At 38.4% G+C, this 21190-nt stretch overlaps 6 protein-coding genes across 8 annotated transcripts; 4 read left to right on the top strand and 2 right to left on the bottom strand.

Annotated features, from left to right (window-relative positions):
* Positions 1–535: 535 nt before the first annotated feature.
* Positions 536–3858, top strand: LOC140792393 (hydroxyphenylpyruvate reductase). Its single transcript, XM_073143371.1, has 2 exons — positions 536–1116; positions 3139–3858. The coding sequence occupies exons 1-2, from the start codon at positions 685–687 to the stop codon at positions 3655–3657; spliced, it is 951 nt and encodes a 316-aa protein (XP_072999472.1). The 5' UTR covers positions 536–684; the 3' UTR covers positions 3658–3858.
* Positions 3859–3958: 100 nt separating this feature from the next.
* On the bottom strand, positions 3959–4832 carry LOC140792395 (dynein light chain 1, cytoplasmic-like). 2 transcript variants are annotated; one of them, XM_073143376.1, is made up of 3 exons: positions 4474–4832; positions 4222–4395; positions 3959–4087 (listed from the first exon to the last, which is right to left on the bottom strand). In XM_073143376.1, the coding sequence occupies exons 1-2, from the start codon at positions 4609–4611 to the stop codon at positions 4249–4251; spliced, it is 285 nt and encodes a 94-aa protein (XP_072999477.1). In that variant the 5' UTR covers positions 4612–4832; the 3' UTR covers positions 3959–4087; positions 4222–4248. The 2 variants fall into 2 exon arrangements, with proteins under 2 accessions (XP_072999477.1, XP_072999476.1); XM_073143375.1 differs by lacking the exon at positions 3959–4087 and having other exon boundaries at positions 4103–4395; positions 4474–4830.
* Positions 4833–5120: 288 nt separating this feature from the next.
* LOC140792909 (protein CONTINUOUS VASCULAR RING 1-like) lies at positions 5121–9100 on the top strand. Its single transcript, XM_073144139.1, has 7 exons — positions 5121–5651; positions 6733–6785; positions 7250–7359; positions 7824–7991; positions 8061–8158; positions 8446–8572; positions 8695–9100. Exons 1-7 carry the CDS (start codon positions 5487–5489, stop codon positions 8790–8792), a joined length of 819 nt encoding a protein of 272 aa, XP_073000240.1. The 5' UTR covers positions 5121–5486; the 3' UTR covers positions 8793–9100.
* A 793-nt stretch (positions 9101–9893) lies between these two features.
* LOC140792394 (uncharacterized) lies at positions 9894–12142 on the top strand. 2 transcript variants are annotated; one of them, XM_073143374.1, is made up of 4 exons: positions 9894–10055; positions 10288–10771; positions 11283–11468; positions 11721–12142. In XM_073143374.1, exons 2-4 carry the CDS (start codon positions 10304–10306, stop codon positions 11997–11999), a joined length of 933 nt encoding a protein of 310 aa, XP_072999475.1. In that variant the 5' UTR covers positions 9894–10055; positions 10288–10303; the 3' UTR covers positions 12000–12142. The 2 variants fall into 2 exon arrangements, with proteins under 2 accessions (XP_072999475.1, XP_072999474.1); XM_073143373.1 differs by having other exon boundaries at positions 10040–10213.
* A 786-nt stretch (positions 12143–12928) lies between these two features.
* On the top strand, positions 12929–18389 carry LOC140792258 (protein disulfide isomerase-like 1-5). The gene is made up of 12 exons (XM_073143134.1): positions 12929–13770; positions 14300–14429; positions 14788–14953; positions 15235–15353; positions 16272–16352; positions 16443–16529; positions 16771–16842; positions 16924–16992; positions 17397–17474; positions 17606–17740; positions 17952–18005; positions 18087–18389. The coding sequence occupies exons 1-12, from the start codon at positions 13265–13267 to the stop codon at positions 18192–18194; spliced, it is 1605 nt and encodes a 534-aa protein (XP_072999235.1). The 5' UTR covers positions 12929–13264; the 3' UTR covers positions 18195–18389.
* Positions 18202–20947, bottom strand: LOC140792259 (chloroplast processing peptidase-like). Its single transcript, XM_073143135.1, has 6 exons — positions 20291–20947; positions 19866–19934; positions 19710–19778; positions 19029–19115; positions 18821–18888; positions 18202–18698 (listed from the first exon to the last, which is right to left on the bottom strand). The coding sequence occupies exons 1-6, from the start codon at positions 20846–20848 to the stop codon at positions 18581–18583; spliced, it is 969 nt and encodes a 322-aa protein (XP_072999236.1). The 5' UTR covers positions 20849–20947; the 3' UTR covers positions 18202–18580.
* Positions 20948–21190: the final 243 nt, after the last annotated feature.

Here is a 21190-nt window from a genome sequence, read left to right as displayed (position 1 = left end):
ACTGTAAGCTGGGCTTTGCTTTTTTTTTATTTTATTTTTCATATTGTCTGGTGACAGAAGGGTCACTTCTCATTACCTCTATTCATAATTCATTTATGCTGATATGAAGACCTTCAAGAGCCAGCAAGTAGGAAAGGTAGATCCTTTAACTGTATAAAGGCATTGTAATAATTTCCGACATGTTAAACTACAAATCGATAATATATCTAAATGATATATTTTCACAGTCGCATTTCTCCATTACCTGCAATGTTCTACTAGTTGATTTCAAAAGCCAAAACTTGCTCTGTTCTGCATAGCATCATGAAGACCAAAAATATAGGCGGTAATATGCGAAAAAAAGAACCCCAGATCTCTATTTCTCCTTGCTTCACTCGTTCCTTATCCTTGAATCATGATTCATGATTCATGACCAGTATGGTTTATTGGGTCGGGTTGATCCGGATCCGAAAGCCCAATAAACCGTGGTCATTTCGGCCGTTGGCACGTTTCAAGGCCTCACCAACCACACGACTTCCTCCCTATAAAATATGGTTTCTAACCAGTAGAACCGTGACACGTACCAAAGAATGTCACACCAAAACTAGCCAGAGGCCTCTAGTTCACACGCACTCCTCTCTCTTTCTCTCACTCCGCCGGCTCTTACGAATCCTAGCCCTATCTCCGACCAACGGCGGGGATACGATGGAATCCCTCGGCGTCCTCCTCACCGTCCCCATGAATACCTACCTCGAGGAGGAGCTCGATCGCCGCTTCAAGCTCTTCCGGCTGTGGGAAACCACGCCGGAACGGCGGGCCGAGTACCTCAAAGCGAACTCCGGCGCTATCCGGGCGGTCGTAGGGAACGCCCACATCGGCGCCGATGCCTCGATGATCGAGGCGTTGCCGGCGCTGGAAATTGTAGCCTCCTTTAGCGTCGGACTCGATAAGGTGGACCTCGATAAGTGCCGGGAGAGGGGTATTAGGGTTACGAATACGCCCGATGTGCTTACGGAAGATGTCGCCGATCTCGCGATCGGGCTCGCTATCGCCGTCCTGCGACGGATTCCTGCGGCGGATCGTTACGTCCGGGGCGGGAACTGGCTGAAGAAGGGAGATATTAAGCTGTCTACCAGGGTTAGTGATGGATTGGTCCTTCTCTTGTTCTTCTTGTTATTGGCTGTCTACTAGATAAACTAGTTATAAAGGCGGCTTATTTTTTTGGTTGGATTGCTTAAAGTTGTCTTTTTTGCTGGAAGTTTTTAATTCGTACAGTTGTTTTCTCTGGATACTGTTAGAGGTTTTTCTTTTTTTTTCTTTTTCCCCTATTAATTACACACTGGTACTTAGAGAATAATATCTAGGTTAGGACTTTTGGATGCTAATTTAGTGTAGAGGTTTTAAGTAGTTGTTAGTTCTTGTATCTATGAAAAATTGCTATATGTGAATTTATCCGATTTGGAGTAATAGTTCATATAAATGTTGAATAGCTCAGATGAATTCGGTAGAAGGGACTTGGACCGTACTGTAGATAGTAGTGGAGAAGATTAGTGCTGCAGGCTTCATTTTTGTAGTCGAAGATAGAAGAATTAAGATGTACTGTTGCAGAAGAAGGAAAGAAAATTAGGAGGGGAGAAAAAGATACAAAAAGGGAACCACCCTGAAATCAACTTGATTCTGAACCAATTCATATATGAAAATGTTAGAACTTGTACATAAAGCCCTTTAAATGTAGGAGCTTTAGTTTCTTTTCTTTTCTTCGTTTTTACTTCAGTTTGAAATTCTGCAGATGCCATTGTTATTTACTGGATTTTACCTGTTTACCTGTTTACCACAAGTGACGACAAATCTGGGAGAACATAAATTTTCATGATGTCATAACATGTATGAGAAGATGATATACAATTATACATCTCATCTGGAATGATGGGAAGTAATTGACCTCCTCAATATCTTATAATATGGACAAACATTATCTTCTTCATCTGCAACAAAAATATTTATTTACATGATATGTTGGTAGAGTATGTCTTTTCTCGAGAGAGATAACACGATTCTCAAATTATAGGTTTTTGTACATTGTATTTCCATAAGGTGGTGGCAAAATGTATACCTGCATCGACCTTTTCCTTTGCCAATCTGATCCACAGGTAGTAAAGTGTAATGCGGCTATTTGGTCAATGACAAATGAGCAAGTAAATTGATTACAATAATTCAGGTTCTTTCTCTCTATGTGAGAGAAATCTAGTTCTGCATCTTCTGTTAAGATCTCTATTTCATAGTAATTTACCTAGTTTCCTTGCTATGCTTAAGCATCCTGTATCTGCTGAGTATTGATGCATAGGTTGTTGAGTGTCTTAAATTCTACTCTCCTCTTTTCTCTTTTGTTCATATTTTTTCCTGTGACAAGAAATTGTCTGATTTATTTTATGCCATCAGTTCGCCATCTTAATATCTGATAGATTTCTCACTTAATAAATATAAAGAATGCATTTGGCAGTAACTTCTTTTTATTTTTATTTTCTCGTACAAAAAGTTGCATGAATAAATCCCTTTCTGCATTGTGTGGAAAAAACTATGTTCGAAACACAGCTTTTTTGCAGGTGCAGGAGCTCTGAGTGAACACTACTCATCTGAGAAGAACTATCAATAGTGACTGATGATCAGGATTCTTGGATATTCAGATCTCTTATGGGATTTACAAAATTTTCCACTCTGAAATTCTAACAGAAGATTTGAGAAAGATAATATCTATCAGAAGCCTGTATGTGTGAATTCTTAAGGGCCGTGGAACCTATCTAGGAGAAGAAATCCTGTAGAATTTCATGTATGCATTGAGCCAACTTGCAATAACTGCAGTGCATTGTTGCGACTACTTGATAGGAATTATGATCCCACACCTACAAGTTTTCCATTAAAGGAGACACATCTAGTGTGACTGTTACAACTTACAACTACATCCATTTAGCTTAGTTTGCTCAACTTTGGTTTCTGGACTTGATTTTGTTATGTGGCCTCTTCTTGACGAATTAATTTGGTAAGAAAGTACTAAGGGGATCTCATGATGTAGCTTTTGCACTTGAATCTTTTGAATGGAACTTTCATTCATATACATTACTCACAGTGTTATTGCTTTCTCTCTTTTTCTGTATCCTGCAGTTCAGTGGGAAAACTGTTGGCATTATTGGGCTTGGCAGGATCGGTTTAGCCATAGCCAGGAGAGCTGAGGCCTTCGGTTGCCCGATCTGCTACTACTCAAGATCAAAGAAGTCATATCCGAATTACAAGTGCTGCTCAAGTGTTCTTGACCTGGCGGCCAACTGTGATGTGCTTGTGGTGGCATGTCCGCTAACTGAGGAAACCCGCCATATCGTCAACCGTGAAGTCATCGACACATTAGGACCGAAAGGTGTGCTTATCAACATTGGGCGTGGTCCGCATGTGGATGAGCCTGAGCTTGTCTCTGCACTGCTTGAGGGTCGCCTTGGTGGAGCTGGCCTTGATGTCTTTGAGAAGGAACCATATGTGCCTGAACAGCTGTTTGAGCTGGAGAACGTAGCGTTGGTTCCTCATATAGGGAGTGGAACCTGGGAAACTCGTAAGGATATGGCAGATCTGGTTCTGGGTAACTTAGAGGCACATGTGATGAAGAAACCCCTGTTGACTCCAGTAGTTTGATTGTTTGGGGGAATTTAGACAGGATCACTGTATGCTGTATAGCGAACTATTTAGTGAATGGTGATTCATTCTGGATGTTTACTCAACTGTTTTCATGTGAAGGAATTTTAGCAGCTGTTAACTTCTTCGTGGTGATTGATGTACTGGACATTATTTGCCAATGGAACTATTTGAATCAAATAAAATCATATGTTGTTCAAATTGATTTTGCAAAGCTGTTTATTTTTATTCCCTGCTGGAATATATGTATATATTATTTGACCTTTTGATCAAAGTTTCTGAAAAAGTTAATTTACCACACTGACTGGAACTTGAATCAGTTTAATCCTCTGTACAGAAATATACAATGGGTGGTATTATTTTCCATGCCACGTCTTCAATCTATATTTGTCCCATTTGAGTTCGTTATAGCACTTATGTTGGGGCTAATCTGCAAAGTAAACAATATGAAACCCAAGTTGAGTTGCTATCACAGAGATCTCCTGATACAAATTTAGACATGCAACTTTTAAACACCAAAGCAAACACTAAAAGTTATCATCTATTAACAAAACCCAGTCTAACCTAAGACTTAGCTAGAGATCGACTCCATTAGGATGCAGCAGCTGCTCTAAAGATGAGGAAGTTGAGAGTCTCCAAGCAAAAGTAGATAAAAGTTCCCTGCTTGTGGGTGAAGAAGCACCCAAAGTTGGAACCCACCACGCATTGCCACCCGGGCCCATACACCCTATCGAACTCCTGCATGCAACCAAGGGGAGGAACTAGGATAACTTTATCCCGATAAGGGTCGGATAAGTTAATCTATCATCAGTCTACCGTTTTGATGTGCGCCGCTATGCTCCTGCAATCGACCACGTCGAATAAGTCGAGGGCTTGCGAGGCGGACGACATGGCCTGGACTTGCATCTTTGCCGGCATGTCGGTGTCTTGGATCATGGCCTTCCCTTCCAACATCTTCTCTGCTCTCTTTTAGCACAAGGAAAGATTCAAAGAAGATAGTTACGAGTTTTGGAGGGGATCAGAAGAGGAAAAGCTTGCAAGAGGCGGTGGGTGGCACGGCCTCCGAGCTATCGTTTTTGTTGGATTCTCTCTGTGCAGTAGTTGGTAATTGCGACAAGGGAAAGTTGGAGAAGGTAAAGCTGGATTAGGTGGCAGCGCTTGATGCTCCACGTGGCAATAATAGGGGGCTCCCTAATCAGAACGAGTGTAACAATGATATTTATCCTTTATTAGACTTTTGAACGATTAAAAAATAAATAGAAATTAATGTAATAAGTCAGGGTGTAGCATTTTCATGCAGCTAGCGATGCGGGTGATCATGCTGAGGCGTCGAAACTGCAAAACGAGTTTTAGCTGTCAGCCAGTCAGGGAGCCACAACTGGATCCCAATCCAATCCTGCTGTCTCCTCGGTGGCATCGATCGCATCACATCACATCAAATCTAATTAAATTAAACAGTATTTATTAGGATTAAGAGGCAATTTAGATATCAGTCTTCTTACAGCGAAAATATTTTGCAAATTATTTCCTATTTTTTAGGTGTATTAGCAATTTAGCAGAAAAAACCCAATTAGTCTAGTATTTTGTAGATTGAGAAATATAAAATTCTTAGAGAGAGGAGTTAATCACTCGCATGCATACTTCGAGCAATACGAGAAGAGAGAGAGAGAGAGAGAGAGAGAGAGAGAGAGAGAGAGAGAGAGAGAGAGAGAGAGAGACAGAAAACCTCCGATTCTTCTTCGATCTGTTTCGATATTCCAAAAGCTTAACAACAAACAATAGCAAGAAGAGAGAGAGAGAGAGAGAAATATCAAGATGAGGAGAATCTGATGGGAGAAGAGAAGTCGTCGATCACCATGGGGAGCAGGGAGAGAGATCGCGAGCTGCTGATCCCGGTGGGAGAGGACCCCGCCGACGACTCCGATTCCCAGGCCTCTTCCTCCGCCGCCGCCGCCGCCGCCGCCGCTGGCCACCACCACCACTCCGGGAGAGAGGTCTCACTTCGATTGGTTCATCTTCTGTGATTTGATTCGTCTCTTTGTGTAGATTGGGTTCTGCTAAAGATTCGATTTTTGGTCTTGGGTTTGTTGATTTAGGGGTTGGATTTAGAGAATCCTCTTCGGGTGATCCTTAGGTTTAGGTTTCCGATTACTTTTGTTTTCTTTGTCCAATAATTAGCTTCTGAGAGCATAAACCGTCTGTTTGGTAACGTTGCTTCGAATTTTTGAAATAGGAGCATGTTTATTAGGAAGGTATTGGCTGTTTGATTGGGGAGTATTGGGCAAAATTTATTCCGAGATAGTTCTTCTTTCCTGCATAGTTTCTTGTTCGTTGATTACGGGCTGGATTTTAGGAAATTCATCTTAATTGATACATACTCTTGAGTTATTAGTTTCGCTTTTCTTTCCTTAAGAGCTAACCTTTGAGAGCATAAACTCCCTGTTGGTTGAAAGTTTTGCATGATTGGACCGTGCATTTTGGTTCTACTTAGACTCACTCTTTGTAGTGATTTTCCTGGTTTGTTAGGACTTAATTCTCTATACTGTCTTTTTTGAAATGGTTGTTTGGTTGCGGGCATTTGGGCCAAGTTTCCTCGAAGATAGTTCTCCTCTTCTTTATTAGCTTTTACTTACTGATTAAAACTTAGTAAACAATTTAATGAATCTTATTGGTACTCAAAGTCTCAAAGAACCGTTTGTTGCTTCAGTAGAGGTATTTGGTATCATAACTCTTACATATTGTATATTCTGAGAGTTCTTATCTGTACTGTTACTTATTTTCCATAACCTTTTCTGAGTTCTTAATGAGACTTTATATTTATTTGTGTCTGTGTCATTCATGTCTGAAACCAAGGTAGAACTGCCTCACATTTAAGACTAGGTTAGGTTTTCCTATGTGACTAGTAGATATCAGCTCCCTAGGTTCCAGAGAGTAGTCTTCCACTCCAAATGATGAGCAGCTAAAAAACTTCTGAATTGTTTTGGGATGCAACCTGGGGCTCATTTTATGGTTTTCACTAATAAGTTTATTAAGAAACTTAACATTATTTTAACCAGAAAAAGTGATACCTTGCAGGCGTTCTATAAAGTTGTCCGTAGTTGGGCTTCAAAAAAGTTCATGACTGGATGGTGAGTTTCTCCTCTTTTAGTACCAAAACTTCTATTGAACTGATAACCAGGGACATTCAACTTCATTTGTCCTCATGTTTACTCTTTGTTCATACTGGTAGTGCCAATCTGGATGAAATGTTATTCTTACAAGAATTTGTCTCAGCTTAATGGAGAACTGTATTATATGACTCTGTAGGGAGCGTAGAAGATAGAAAGCATCATACTGCACTGCTTCATTTCTTTTTCCTTGACAAACTCAGAGAACATTTTCTTTTATTGGTGCATTATAGAAAATGTCAGACTCTTCTCCTTGAGATAAATTATTGACACTGGTCGCTTGCCAATCTCACTTTCAAATTTCTACCATATTTTTGGATTGTATCCATAGGAGTATTTGAAGTTTTTAAAGAAATGATGTTATGAGTTCTATTCCGTAGTTCCTAATTGTATTGTCTTTCTTAACATATCTTTGTATTTTGCAGTGTGATCCTGTTTCCGATTGCTATAACTTTCTATATCACCTGGTGGTTTATTCGTTTTGTGGATGGATTTTTCTCTCCAATATATGCTCAACTTGGAATGAACATATTTGGTATGGATATCATATATTTTGTGTGGACCATTTTTTTAATTGCTTATACTGTATCAGTGTAACTGTTTTGAGTTTGCTCCATATATATTGTCAGCAGATTAACTTATTTAAGTGTTGTAACTAGGTTACAGGTATGATAATTATCATGTATTACATCTATATCTTAATCTGACCTTACTTGAGGTTATGCAGTGTGTTGGTTTGCCTCTCTAATATTAGTATAACTAGATCTTTAATCTGGTATGATCTTCACGTTTCCAACAGAATGAATGGCCATTTGCTCTAATTGATGCGTTGGCCTTTTAGCATGGTTATTGACATCCTATAGGCTGGGTGCATTTGTTGGCCTGTCCAGTTTCTTTATATTATTTATGTACTCTCTTCTAACTAAAGATTGTTTAAGATAGTCCTGCTCCAGATTCTTACATTTCTGATTTAATGAGTGGATTCTTTCTCTTTGTCAGGACTTGGTTTTATAACTTCAATAACATTCATCTTCTTGATTGGAGTGTTCATGTCATCCTGGCTTGGGGCTTCCATCCTTGGTCTCGGAGAGTGGTTTATCAAAAGAATGCCATTCGTCCGCCATATTTACAATGCCTCCAAGCAAATTAGTGCTGCCATATCACCTGGTTAATTTCCTTTTCCTGTATGTTTGTGCTAATTTTGCTTATTCTTAGCACTAATATTCTGAGCTACAGATCAGAACAAACAAGCCTTCAAGGAAGTCGCTATTATAAGGCACCCCAGAATCGGTGAATACGCTTTTGGATTCATCACTTCCTCAGTTGTTCTTCAGGTTAAAGAGAATCACGACCACTAATGCTTTTGATGATTTTAAATGCATCTCAAATAGTATCTAATGTGCAAAAGTGTTTTCTTATATCTAATGTGCAAAAATGTTTTCTTATTAATGGGTAAAATGAATTTAGTTTTTAACAAGCCAATTCCAGAACTGGAATATCGTGCAGTTATGTATTTGCATGAAATATTTTCCAGGCAAGCAATTATATTTTCACTGCCTTACTGATCCTTTTCCCAATCAACTTATAGTTTATGTTTTATTTTCTTCTGTCACATTGACAGGGTTATTCTGGTGAGGAGGAGCTATGCTGTGTCTATGTTCCAACTAACCATCTCTACATTGGTGATATATTCCTTGTCAACTCCCTGGATGTTATCAGACCAAACTTATCTGTTCGTGAAGGAATAGGTAAGCCCTGGTCTTCTTTGTTGGCATTAATCTTTTCTTGTTTTTGGCTATGCTATAATTTGGTTTCTTATTATGTTTTGTTTCACGCCTTGAACGTTCTTTAATCCATTTTTTTATTGTAGAGATTGTAGTCTCAGGGGGCATGTCGATGCCTCAAGTACTCTCTACACTGGATCCACACAGGATCCAAGTGGAAAGGGCGAGATCTAGTCGAAGCTGAAATATAAATCCTTTTCCTGACTCCATTAGTTTGCACTGTCAGATTTGGCCACAGATTGATCTTTCTTTTGGGTTTTCAGGTTTCCTTTTTTTCTCCTTTGTGTTATGCTGATCAGGCAGATTGTAATGGCATGTAAAATTCTTGCTCAAATATTCATTGTTGTGTAAAGTTAGGTGAAGCAGGTAGAGAAATTTTTATTTTTAATTTTTTTCAATCTCCTGCATGGGAATTATTATCATATAACATGACAGGTTAAATTAACAATGGTTATCTGAGCATCCTATAACATTTCTTGTTCATCTGGATAATGTGTTGTTTTCTTGTACTTTATACCCAAAAAAATCAAAGCAAGTTGGGCTGTTATAAATTTTGGAGTTCTCTTTGATAATGAAGAGATTAAAAAAAAAACTGATGATCTCATTCCGGAAAGTGATATTATCCTTCTTTATAATCTATTAGAACTCAAAACCCAAAGCTGGTGATGGTGTAAATCTTCATGAAGAATCTCTATGAAACATTGATTTCAAAACCTTGTTTATTTACTATGTGGTAATTTTCTCTGGAAACTTTGTTCTATCAAGAATTCATATATGTCTGCATTAATTGCTCTTGGATAGTGGGTAGAAAATGGTGTACAAAATATCCTAATGCCATTGCATTGATCACACTATACCAACCCCAACAACTTCTCTCCAATAAGCAACAGTCATTTGCACATGATATACCATGCATATTAATTTCTAAAAAGATCACCACTTAAATTTTCTTCCAGATAATTGCTGATAAATAAGGCACCTATTAAGACATCCATTTTTTTTTCTAAAAGAAATTAATTGCAAGATAAATTTTTAAATGAGAAAAAAAAATTCCAAGAATTAAATTTAGTATATATTTAGAAAATAAAAGGAGGACAAAATTGAAATGGAGGAGAATAGAAGGGCAGAAACTTCTGCCGACACTTCGTAAAAGCGGAAGCCTGGCCACGGGGATCAGCTGCTTACACAGAATAGCAAACAGCCTTTTGCATCTTGCCACGTCAATGGAAGTAAATGTGTAGGAGCGTCTGCGGGAAACAAGACAGCGGATCCGGTGCTACCCACTTAACTCTCGCTCGTCTTCCTCGTCTGCTCTCTGCTGTCCCCAGTCCCCTCCACTGCTTTCCTTGGGGTTCGTCTGTGAGTCGAGCGGAAACGCCTCGTTTTCGTTTCCCCTCTTCAATATATATACATATATATATTCTACGCGGAAGCGTTTCCCGTAGAGGTAATGCATTAATCTCTCTCCACGTCTCTCTTTTTCTGGCGTAAGATTTATGATCTTAGATAGAATCATCGAGAGGGCCAATAAGTGTAAATTTGTCGTCCCAGTTTGCTACCCATTCCTAATTTGTTTTCCAGGAGAGATTTTGATCTCATTTAGCGGTAAAATTTTCTGGTTTTCGCTCCAATTCTTGTCACAAATTTTTTTTGGGGTGACAATTCGCTCTTTGTTGCAGTCTTCGAAGGTTTAAGATGATGCATGCAAAATCCGACTCGGATGTCACCAGCTTAGCCGCATCGTCGCCGCCTCGCTCCCCGAAGAGGCCGGTGTACTACGTGCAGAGCCCGTCGAGGGACTCGCATGACGGCGACAAGTCGTCGTCGATCCAAGCCACGCCGGTTTACAACAGCCCCATGGAGTCCCCCTCGCACCCGTCCTTCGGCCGCCACTCGAGGGAGTCGTCCGCGAGCCGGTTCTCCGGGAACCTGCGGTCGTCGTGGGGCCGCAAGGCGAGCCGGAAGAGGGTTAACGACAAGGGTTGGCCGGAGTGCAATGTGATCCAGGAAGAGGGTAATTATGATGATCTTCATGAGGATAAGGGGATCTCCCGCCGTTGTCAGGTTGTTCTGGCTTTCCTCGGCTTTGTTCTTCTGTTTACTGTCTTCTGCCTCATCATATGGGGTGCTGCCCGGCCTTACGACGCAGATATTATTGTCAAGGTACAATCCATTTGCATTAGGGAGGACTCCTTATTCTCTTTGTTGTCTAATGGTTGGTGATGAGTTGATAAATTTATTTGGGTAGGAGTTAAAGATGAAATTTTCTTTCTTTTGATTTCAAAGTTATTTATAAAATCATGTTTCCTTGCTGCGATTGTTCGATAATTTACTGGAAGACGAGCAGGGTGTTGTGACTTTAGCAGTACTTGGTGATCAGAAAGGAAACTGGAAGTGCTGATGAAGGAACACCCTCTTTATATTTAAAACATCAATATAAGCATGTTATTTTGAGCTTAATTGTTACAGTGCATTCAAGTTCTTACAAATAAGATGAAATTCCACAGTAGGTCTTATTAAAACGAGGAATTGAGATCGACTACTATGAATTGTTTAAAATTCTGATAGTGACTACTTATTCAGTCTTCTACTTCAAGGGTTAAGCATAAGTATATGAAGCTGGAAACCTTATCTTTTCTGGATAATTTATGCTAACTTAACATTGTTGTCATAGAGCCTGGCAGTGAATAACTTTTACGCTGGAGAGGGTACAGATAACACTGGAGTTCCGACCAAGTTGGTCACGGTGAACTGTTCTTTAAAGATAAATGTGCACAACCCTGCTACTATGTTTGGCATTCATGTTACTTCGAAAACTATTCACCTCATCTTTTCCGAGATCACTGTTGCTTCAGGCGAGGTAATTCATCATCCTTCAGTTCTGAGATTACCATTTCTACAAGTTCTTGTTGTTAAGATCACCTTTTTTTTTCATTTCTTTGTATGTATGATATGTTTATTTCTCCAGTAATCTGACGGTTATATTTCACTAAACTGCAGTTTGGATTCTTAGAAATGTCACAGATGTTATTCAATTCAAAGGCACTCCTTTTATCGCCAGGTTGAAAACAATCATGGTTTAAAAACCTTCTCCTTTTCCTTCTGATTGCAGCTGAGCAAGTACTACCAGCCAAGAAAGAGCCACCGGACTGTGTCTGTAGTTTTACATGGTGAAAAAATTCCTCTTTATGGAGCAGGAGCAGGTCTGGCTCTATCTAGCACCGGCGGTGCAGTCCCGTTGATGCTCGACTTTGAGATCACCTCTCGGGGATACGTCGTCGGAAAGCTGGTCAGGGTGACGCATCGGAAGCATGTCTCATGCCCGGTTGTCGTTGATTCCAAGAACACGAAACCGATCAAATTCTCGCGGAAGTCATGTACCTATGTCTGAATCGTAGTTTTGATGTAAGGAAGCTAGCCATCAATTGAGAGAAACCTTGTTCTTATTTATAGTAGTTGTGTAGTCGTAATTATATTTATTGCATGACAGGTACAAATAAAAACTTTAATACTAAGCTTTAAAGTTTGCTTCAATTTTCTTTTCTTCCTCTTCTTGTTAGTTAATTGTTAAAGGGACAAATTACAGCGTCTGCATTTAATGTTCAAATTTTCTCATAGAAAAAGGAAACAGATCTGCATCATGTGATGCTCGAAGAGAATGGAAGAAAAGTTGACCACCGTAGCCTGACTGTCGAATGTTATGAGTTTGAATTATCCAGTAAATGGTAGGTTACACACCTGTGAATATTCGTTGTCTTTAATCAATCTCGGTCTACTGAACTTGTGCGAATTTTTGACCAAATTAGACCTATTAATTTTTTTTTTTGACTGAAATTGTTTAAATCACAATCTTAATATTAAAATAGATCTATTGTTTTACTGTAGTCCTAAATAAAATGCTGATTTAATCAGTATTTTTATTTTAAGAAAACACCGAAAATTTAAACATTTTATTATTAAAAATACAACATAATAATTATATAAAAAAATTTATAACATCATAACTTTATGCTTAGTTATTCATTTTAGTTATAAAATACATAGTAAAGAGAGAGAGAGAGAGAGCGTTTTATAAAATAAATTTTTTGACATTATTATCTAAAGATAAAACGCTTGAATTTATCGTATGGCTAGTTTGGTCAAGAACTCTCACTTGTGCGTCCAAAAGGCGAAGTCTTGTGCGTACTTTGCGCCGTCATCGGCGCAAGTTTATTGCAAAATTATACAAATATATTTTAAGATCCCATCAGAACGATGAAGATATCCAACCCCCAAATACTTATTACTATTTAAATTTGGAACTGTCCATCAATCATGGTCAATGGTAAATTGGTAACAATATTTTGGATCTTAGAAAAGGAAAGAACAAATTCTCTTTTCTAGCAAGTGTTAAAAATTACCTTCCAAAGCTACAGATATGGAACCGACTTCTAACCCTTTCACACTCCACTCCTCCCAAGTGAGAACGCCGACCGCTGCAAGATTGGATTTTTTAGCGTGTTAAAACCCTTCCAATCTCTTTAATCCCAATTAAATCTCATCAACTCTTTGATCCTTCCGACTTCTCTTGAAGCTTCAAGCAAAACCCAATTCCCAAAATTTGATCTTTTTTGCATTAAATCTATCAATCTTCTTCTTCTTCTTCTTCTCCTCATCATGCGTTTGACAAGACCCACGAGATTTTTCCTCAGTATCACCCTGTCTCTTCTCCTCTTCCAATCCTTCTTCCTTCTACCTCGCGCTTCCCACATTGACGAAATCGACGACGATTTAGATGGCCTAGAAGAGCTATTAGCGATCGACGAAGAGGAGGAGAAGAAGGGCGGAGCGGATCAAGGAAAGCTCTCAGAGGCTAAGGTCCTGAGCAAGGCCCAAAGGATTGTTCTTGAGCTCAGCAATGACAATGCCAAGCGAGTGATCGATGAGAACGAGCTCGTTCTGCTTCTGGGTTATGCTCCTTGGTGCCCGAGGAGCGCCGAGTTGATGCCCCGATTCGCCGAGGCTGCCGCGAAGCTCAGGGAGATGGGTCGTCCTGTCATCATGGCGAAGATTGACGCAGAGCGGCACCCCAAGGCTGCATCTCTTCTTGGGATCAAGGGGTTTCCAACCATTCTTCTCTTTGTTAATGGGAGTTCGCAGATTTATTCTGGCGGTTTCACAGCGTAAGATCTCTCGTTTGTGTTGTCGGTCATGTAGGAAATATGACTTGTTTCGTTGGCCAATTGGTTATTCTAAAATTTAGTAAATTTACTTAGAATGATATGTGAATTTGTTTTTAATGGCATCCTTGATTCTTTTGTTTGTGGGTAATTATTTATTTCTGTGGAATAGAATCTACATTGTTATGAAACTGAGTGTTTTATCAGCTGGTGCTTGAAAGAAAGTAAACTATTTTCTATATTTTGGCATCAGTCAGATTTGCTTCATTGCATTTTACCTTTACCTTAACTTTTCTTTGTTCTTCCACAACCCATTCTATTAGGAGTGGGGAACATTAACTTTATGGATTATACTGTGGTGCTCATAGTTATATGCATTATTAGACCTGTTCATATATCATCCTTTAATCTTTTCAGTCAAGCCCGCATATGTCGCATGTCCTACCACTTATGGAAAGTTTACAAGTGGCATTAACTATGTTCTTGAACTTTTATATTGATGCCATCCTTCCTCTTATCTTTTTTGAAAAAGGGAGGAGATAGTTATCTGGACAAGAAAGAAGACTGGTGTTCCGGTTATTAGACTATCTTCAAAAGATTCAGCAGAAGAGTTCCTCCAAATGCATCATATATTTACTGTTGGTCTTTTTGAAAGCTACGAGGTAATTTTAACTATTTTAACTATTTGTCAAACCTGTGGTTTGCTTTTGGCATGAAAGGGTTATAATGATAATGGTAATATTGAAGCTTAAGAACTTCACAAGGTTCTTTATAAACAGGAAATAACTTAAATCTGATTGGTTCTTCTTCCACCTGCGAAGAACCATATAATACCTTGGAGGCCATAAGTACTGTGGTCAATGCTATGTTGTACAAATATTTAGCTGTTTGTGATATGCTGCACAGATCTGTAGCTGTTTAATTATTTTCTATGATATTTGTATGGAGCAGCTGAAATTGTGTGGCATCTCATGTGCCATGGTCTGGAAATCCTTGATGCATGACCATTTTCTTTTGCAGGGACCTGAGTATGTCGAATTTATGAAAGCAGCAATCACAGAAAATGAAATACAGTTTGTTGAAACTAATGACAAGAGTGTAGCCAGAGTTCTAGTTCCAGATATTGTATCTGACAAGTTATTCATTGGCCTGGTGAAACGTGAACCGGAGAAGTTTGAAAATTTTGGTGAGTTTATGCATCTTAGGCTTCCTTCTTTCGTAACAGTTCTTTCTTGTGGACCTCCCATTGGAGCATCCTATGCTTCAGGTTTTCAGAAATGGGAAGTTAGACGAATCCACCAAGTCTGTGCTTGCCACTCTGGCAAGTTAATCTAATTAATGATTTCAAAGTTTAAAATGATTTACCTTGTAGATCAGGAACTTCTTTTCTGCTTATCAAGTGTTCAACAATAAATATTATCTGACAAGTTACTAACAAATAGCACCGTTCTTTATTTGGGTTTGCAGAGGGTTCTTTTGAAGAAGAAAAAATATTGCAGTTTGTAGAGCATAACAAGTTCCCCTTAGTTACCGTGTTGACTGATCAAAATTCTGCAAAAGTCTATTCTAGCCCTATTAAACTCCAGGTTCCTGTTACTTATTTATCTTTTGCCTTGTTCTCTTTTTCTTCTTATATCACTTTATACTTCTAGAAGTTGCTGTGTAATTGTACTGATAGTCTGTGATGAGATTATGTGAAATATGCAACTCAAAAAAGTACTTGGCCAGTTGGCCTTATGTAGGAGGCATATGTACAGCTTAATTGTTTTCTAACCTTTGAAAAAATTGGATGTAACGGAAGTTGTGATAAAGGCTTAGTCATCATTATTGCTGTCATGGTGAAACAAAAGATGTACTTATTTAATTCTTAGAACACACAGTCATTTATACTATGTAGACTTGAAGTTAAATACTCGGACTCTAATCTTTATTGCATATCTTTAAGTGCATGACTGCATAACTGGTATTGACAGTACTATGTTTTTTAAATTGTCATAGAGCTTGAACCACATCTTTGTTCTATCCTTTAACTGCCTAAATTTTTGTTAAACCCTTGCTCCATGCACCCTCCACCCCCCTACTCAAAACATCTCTTCCTTCTGCCTATCACATCTAGTATCATGCTTGAGGAAGCATGCATGCGAGGAGAAAGCAAGAGAGGGAAAAATGTTGCGGATAGAGAAAGGAAATTGAGGTTCTAAATTTGAGTGGTAGGAAGATGATAAACACTTAAAAGTTAGGTGATAATGCAGAGTGCTGTGAGAGTTTAACAGGAAAGACCAAGATAATATTTAATACCATTAGCATCTTATTGAAGACTGTCTCCTTATTAAGGTCTTGCTTGATCAGTATAATTGTTTTGGAATGAAATAGAATGAGGTTCTTGTATAGTCTAGCTTAAACACAATCTACATACATACAGATATGCTAACCTATGTGCAAAAGTATGTCTATGATTCTTGATTCTACATGTATAATTAGTTGACTTTAATCCTATATTTTAGGTTTTTATTTTTGCAAAAGCTGATGACTTTGAGAAGCTCCAATTGCTCCTTCAAGAGGTTGCCAGAAGATATAAAACTAAGGTTTGTAAATGCTGATTATTTAAGTCTTTCATTGATCTGTTATCATGATGTAGCTAGAAATCTTAACGACTGTTTTGCTAAATGATGCAGATAATGTTTGTCTATGTAGACGTAGCTGAAGATAACCTTGCAAAGCCATTTCTTACTTTATTCGGGCTTGAACCAGAAGAGCCTATTGTAAGTTCATTGTGGTCTATTATGTGCAAGTTCATCTTAGTTTCTAAAATATATTAATCAATTCCCATGGCATCTGATATATATATCTATTCAGCACCATTAAGTCATTTAAAAACGTCGAGACTTTTACCTGCACAAGGATACTTCTTAATCTGTCTCTCATGGTTAATGATGAGTAGCCACCGTCATCTTATTTGGGTTGCTAGCCAACATGATTATATGTGTTTTATTTGATGTGCAGGTTACTGCATTCGATAACAGGATAGGGTCTAAGCACTTAATGGAGTCGGAACTTACAGCAAACAAATTAGAGGTACTCATTCTAGCATGTACTTTTCCCCCTTTATTACAGAATCCTGGGCATATATTGTGGCATCTTTTTGTTCATTTTCAGGAATTTTGCTCAGCACTGCTGGATCATACTCTGTCACCATTCTTCAAATCAGAACCAATGCCCAATGAAGTAAGCATTCATTTAAGACCTTGCTGCAACCAATATATGGGGCGGCTAATTTCTTTGACCAGAGATCAGTGAGTTGAGTTATTTGAAACTACAAACTGCCAAAACTTAATACTTGATGAGTCAGACTACAGCTGAAACAAAACCAATAGTTTGAACCATGATGAGTCAGAACAATGGCAACAAACAGAACATTCTTGCCTTGTTTTGAATGGGTCCAACCAATATAATGCATGCACTAGACTGCTATTATTTGGAGAATCAGAAAATATACTTTGCTTTCATACTGAGTACCTTAACATAATTTGAGTACTGGTTAAATCCTTTCCCAGTAGTCTGATATTTTCTATGATCAATTTATATCTACCATGTGGACTTACAATGTATTTGATCCGGTGAAAATGCAGAAGGGATTAATTGAAAAGGTTGTTGGTAGGACATTTGATGCTTCGGTATTGGAAAGTCCGGAAAATGTATTTCTGGAGGTATACCTGTTAATTTGTGTAACCTTTTCAAACTGATCATTTCTAATCTTTGCTGCAGATTTCACATTTTTTTATCATTGCTAAATATCATTTTAGCAAAATTTCATGCATCTCTTTATCTTGAATTAAAGGTGTACACACCCTGGTGCATTGACTGCGAGGCTACAACTAAGCAGATAGAGAAGTTGGTCAAGCATTTTAAAGGAATGAACAATCTAAAATTTACCAGAATAGATGCTTCTCTGAATGAACACCCAAAACTGCAGGTAAGTTTCTGCCATTAAGCAGTCTGGAAATACATAGCAAGTCTGCATATGACGGATTTTTTTTTTTTTGGGGGGGGGTGCTGTCATGTTTTGGTGAATCCTATTCACTATACTTGAATACAGTTTGCGAAAATGTCTATATGTCTGATCTCAGATTCATGGAAAGCTACAAAATTTCTAGGAAATGATGTTTTCCATAACAATGTTGTAGGTGAACAACTACCCGACAATCCTTTTTTACACTGCTGGAGACAAATCAAACCCGGTATTTACATCCAAAAATTGCTTTCTTGATACGGTATGTTTGCCCTTAAGTCCATTGTTTGACATCTTACTAACTGTGCAGATCAAACTGGCAAAGAAATCAAGCTCGAAAGATATGATAGGTTTCATCAAAGAAAATATGAACCATGAGGACAAAGATTTATCTAATGCCAAGAAGGATGAACTATGATGGACCATTCTGACCTCACCTGAAATATACTTCTTAGTTTTAGAACTCCTTTCACATTGTCAACAAAAACTTTGATCAAGCATTAACATATTGATGTCTGGATGTAACAGTAGAATAATTTTTTATGGCAGTTCTCTTCTGTAATTTCTTTAAAGAGATAAATGCTAGTACCATCAAAGGTTTGAAGATCCACAATTCTCGCATATTGTTCTGCAGAATTCAATCTCAATAGAAGTTAGGTTTGAAGTTTAATATTCCAAACCCACAGTGCTCATCGCCATCAAAGTATACAATGCATTACTTTGATTTTGCATATTGTCATCAAGAATTGTGCTCCCAATTCTAGCTGGTGGCCAGTATCTCTTCTTCTTCTTCGCCATCAAAGTCTACAATGCAGTACTTTGATTTTGCATATTGTCATTAAGAATTGTGCTCCCAATTCTAGCTGGTGGCCAGTATCGGAATATGGATCTCCCCAATATGTTCTTGGAAGGAAGAGGACCCCTAATAAAAATAGCTTGAATCAGTTATAGAGGAAGCCACAAAAGAATCATTCAGATGACATAAGCAGGGACAAACTAGAAGAGGCACAGCATGAATTCCGTTTTAGAGTAGCTGAGTATTACCATACGTGTGAATCATAACTGTTGTTACGATTATCCCCCATCACAAACACAGAATTTTGCGGCACTTGCTGCAATTATAAAGAAAAGATTGGAGCTAAATAAGGTCATCTTGATGCCCCCAAGAAACAACAGATAATCTCATGAAGCTTGAAGTACATGCAAAAGTGTAAGACCATCTATGAAGAACAAATGGAGCTATGTAGAGTACCATTGGGCCCATGTCATAAGAGGGTGGCTCAAGAATGAATTCTTCACTTCTCACATTTCCATTTACTATTAGCTTTCCATTATGCACCTGTAACATGATTAAGGAGAAGAACCGTAATAACCCAATTTAGATATTTAACATTCAGTACTACTAAAGATATTTGAATAGCAATTAAAAATAGGAAAAGCATAATATCTGTGCCACTGCATCCATTCCCATCAAACTCAATTTGAGGAAATATTGGACATTATCACGAGTATTTTACTACAGGAAGAGAAGACCAAATCTGATTGATTGCATTTTGCTCAAAACTATAATCAGATCAATTACATTTTTATGCATGAAGCTCCAGAATTGAACTCAAACCTTCTGAGGAAACTAACTATTCTCAGAAGATCAGAATAACGCCTTATTCTCCGTTCTTCCCAGCTGGTTTGTGCGACATTAGTTTTAGTTCAATCATTTCTCTAATCTCTCCATTTTATTGGTTAATGAATATCAACTAAACCAAAGGAGTCAAATACTAATAAAGCTAACTGGTTATTGTTATTAACATAAACTAATATTCCTCATTTAGCAAGTGATGATTTTAAACAATTCTTTCTAAATTGTGATGGGAGAGCCATATAATTTCTAGAGAGTACTTTAAATATTAGAGAGCTTTCTTATAAGCATACTGACCTCGACAATATCACCCTCCATCGCAACAACTCTCTTAATAAAAACATCATCATCAGTATATCCCACTTCCTGCAGTCTAAAAGATTTATAGTAAGCAACAATAAAGATGTTGAGGAAAAATGTAAAATTTATGGTGATATAAAACGCAGTACATACCTGTAATTTTGGTGGGCTTTTAAAGATTATTATGTCATTGACATATGGCTTTCTGAAGTAATATGATACCTGAGAAACATTTGGATAAAATGCCAATTACAAGAGACACCCAAATTGCCCAAAATTGGTACAATGTACTCCTTTGCTTGGTGAAAACTGATAGTAGGTTTTGAATGCCATGTGTAAAACAATCAAGGCTAAAACCTTACGAGCAATACGGGCCTTATTTTTTTTAATTCAGACTAATTTTCAAGGCTTTAAACAAGGATACTTTGGAGAGACTATATGCAAAATATTGATGAAATTCAAATGCAACTATCACATTAATTTCCATTTTTTTGACAGATACAAAAATTCAAACAAATTATACCTCTAACCACTACCAAATACGCAATACAAATGGATCTAAATAACCAAGGAAGTACCTTTTCTGCAACAACGTGGTCACCCACATCGAAGGTAGGATACATGGAGAGCGACGGGATATACCGAGGCTCCGCGACAAACGCCCGGAAAGCCAATGAAATTGCGAATGCGGCAAGGACGGTCTTTGCATCATCCGAGGTGATATCAATCCATTCCGGTAGAATCCCTTTCTTCCTCTTCCCCTCCTCCTCCTCATCCCCTCCTCCCCCGCCATCCCCACCTCCATTTCCACCATCGCTCTCCCATTCCAGCGGCGGCGGCGCATCCGTCGCCTCGCCGCCCTGGGCGTCGACTCCTCGGCTAATCCAGGTGTCTCTCCGGCAGTTTCTCTGCTGGAAGAGCTGGAAAGCGGAAAATTTTGGGATTTGAGAACGGAAGGGGAAGTGGACAGAGTTCAAGATTGGAACTTTTGGGGAGGAAAGGGAAGTGGAGAAGGACGAAGGAGGTGGGAGGTAGGTGGCCCTGGTAGTAGAATTCTTGGAAGAGGGGTTGAGAGCGACGAGGTTAGGGTTAAGTTCTCGAGAGATCGGGGGGAAGAACTGCAGAGAAGATATCATCGTTGGCTCCTACGTCCTCCCACTCGTCTCTGTATCTGTCCCTCTTCTCAAAGGACAAAGATATCGTTGAAAAAAGTGAAGGTCAAAATATGTTTGGTTGGCGATTAAGCGAAAAATCTACATTAGTTATTTCTGAATTCTTATCCTTAAAATTATATATTTTGTTTGGACTTTAATGAAAAAAATAAGTACTCCTAAATTATACCCGTCATCTATAGAGAAAGGAAATGGAGTATTTTGACTGTATATTAGAACAGCAGTGTAATAAATTATTTTTAATATAACATAAAATTGAGATAAAAATAAAATTAAGATATGGGAGTTGATTCATACATATCTTGA

This window comes from Typha latifolia, chromosome 7 (assembly GCF_019914945.1).
Source record: "Typha latifolia isolate L0001 chromosome 7, TyphaL0001v2, whole genome shotgun sequence".
NCBI classification, from domain to species: Eukaryota; Viridiplantae; Streptophyta; class Magnoliopsida; order Poales; family Typhaceae; genus Typha; species Typha latifolia.
This window is presented reverse-complemented; position numbering and strand designations above follow the sequence as displayed.

Coding starts and splice junctions, on each gene's coding strand:
- LOC140792909 (XM_073144139.1), top strand. CDS start 5,487: ATGGGAGAAGAGAAGTCGTCGATCACCATGGGGAGCAGGGAGAGAGAT. Junction 6,786..7,249: donor AAAAAGTTCATGACTGGATG/GTGAGTTTCTCC, acceptor TGTATTTTGCAG/TGTGATCCTGTTTCCGATTG. Junction 7,360..7,823: donor ACTTGGAATGAACATATTTG/GTATGGATATCA, acceptor TCTCTTTGTCAG/GACTTGGTTTTATAACTTCA.
- LOC140792394 (XM_073143374.1), top strand. CDS start 10,304: ATGATGCATGCAAAATCCGACTCGGATGTCACCAGCTTAGCCGCATCG. Junction 10,772..11,282: donor ACGCAGATATTATTGTCAAG/GTACAATCCATT, acceptor TTGTTGTCATAG/AGCCTGGCAGTGAATAACTT. Junction 11,469..11,720: donor TCACTGTTGCTTCAGGCGAG/GTAATTCATCAT, acceptor TTCTGATTGCAG/CTGAGCAAGTACTACCAGCC.
- LOC140792259 (XM_073143135.1), bottom strand. CDS start 20,848: ATGATATCTTCTCTGCAGTTCTTCCCCCCGATCTCTCGAGAACTTAAC. Junction 19,935..20,290: donor ACCACGTTGTTGCAGAAAAG/GTACTTCCTTGG, acceptor AATGTTTCTCAG/GTATCATATTACTTCAGAAA. Junction 18,699..18,820: donor AGTTATGATTCACACGTATG/GTAATACTCAGC, acceptor TATTTTTATTAG/GGGTCCTCTTCCTTCCAAGA.
- LOC140792258 (XM_073143134.1), top strand. CDS start 13,265: ATGCGTTTGACAAGACCCACGAGATTTTTCCTCAGTATCACCCTGTCT. Junction 16,353..16,442: donor CCAGAAGATATAAAACTAAG/GTTTGTAAATGC, acceptor TAAATGATGCAG/ATAATGTTTGTCTATGTAGA. Junction 17,741..17,951: donor ATGAACACCCAAAACTGCAG/GTAAGTTTCTGC, acceptor ACAATGTTGTAG/GTGAACAACTACCCGACAAT.
- LOC140792395 (XM_073143376.1), bottom strand. CDS start 4,611: ATGTTGGAAGGGAAGGCCATGATCCAAGACACCGACATGCCGGCAAAG. Junction 4,396..4,473: donor TAGCGGCGCACATCAAAACG/GTAGACTGATGA, acceptor GGTTGCATGCAG/GAGTTCGATAGGGTGTATGG.
- LOC140792393 (XM_073143371.1), top strand. CDS start 685: ATGGAATCCCTCGGCGTCCTCCTCACCGTCCCCATGAATACCTACCTC. Junction 1,117..3,138: donor ATATTAAGCTGTCTACCAGG/GTTAGTGATGGA, acceptor TGTATCCTGCAG/TTCAGTGGGAAAACTGTTGG.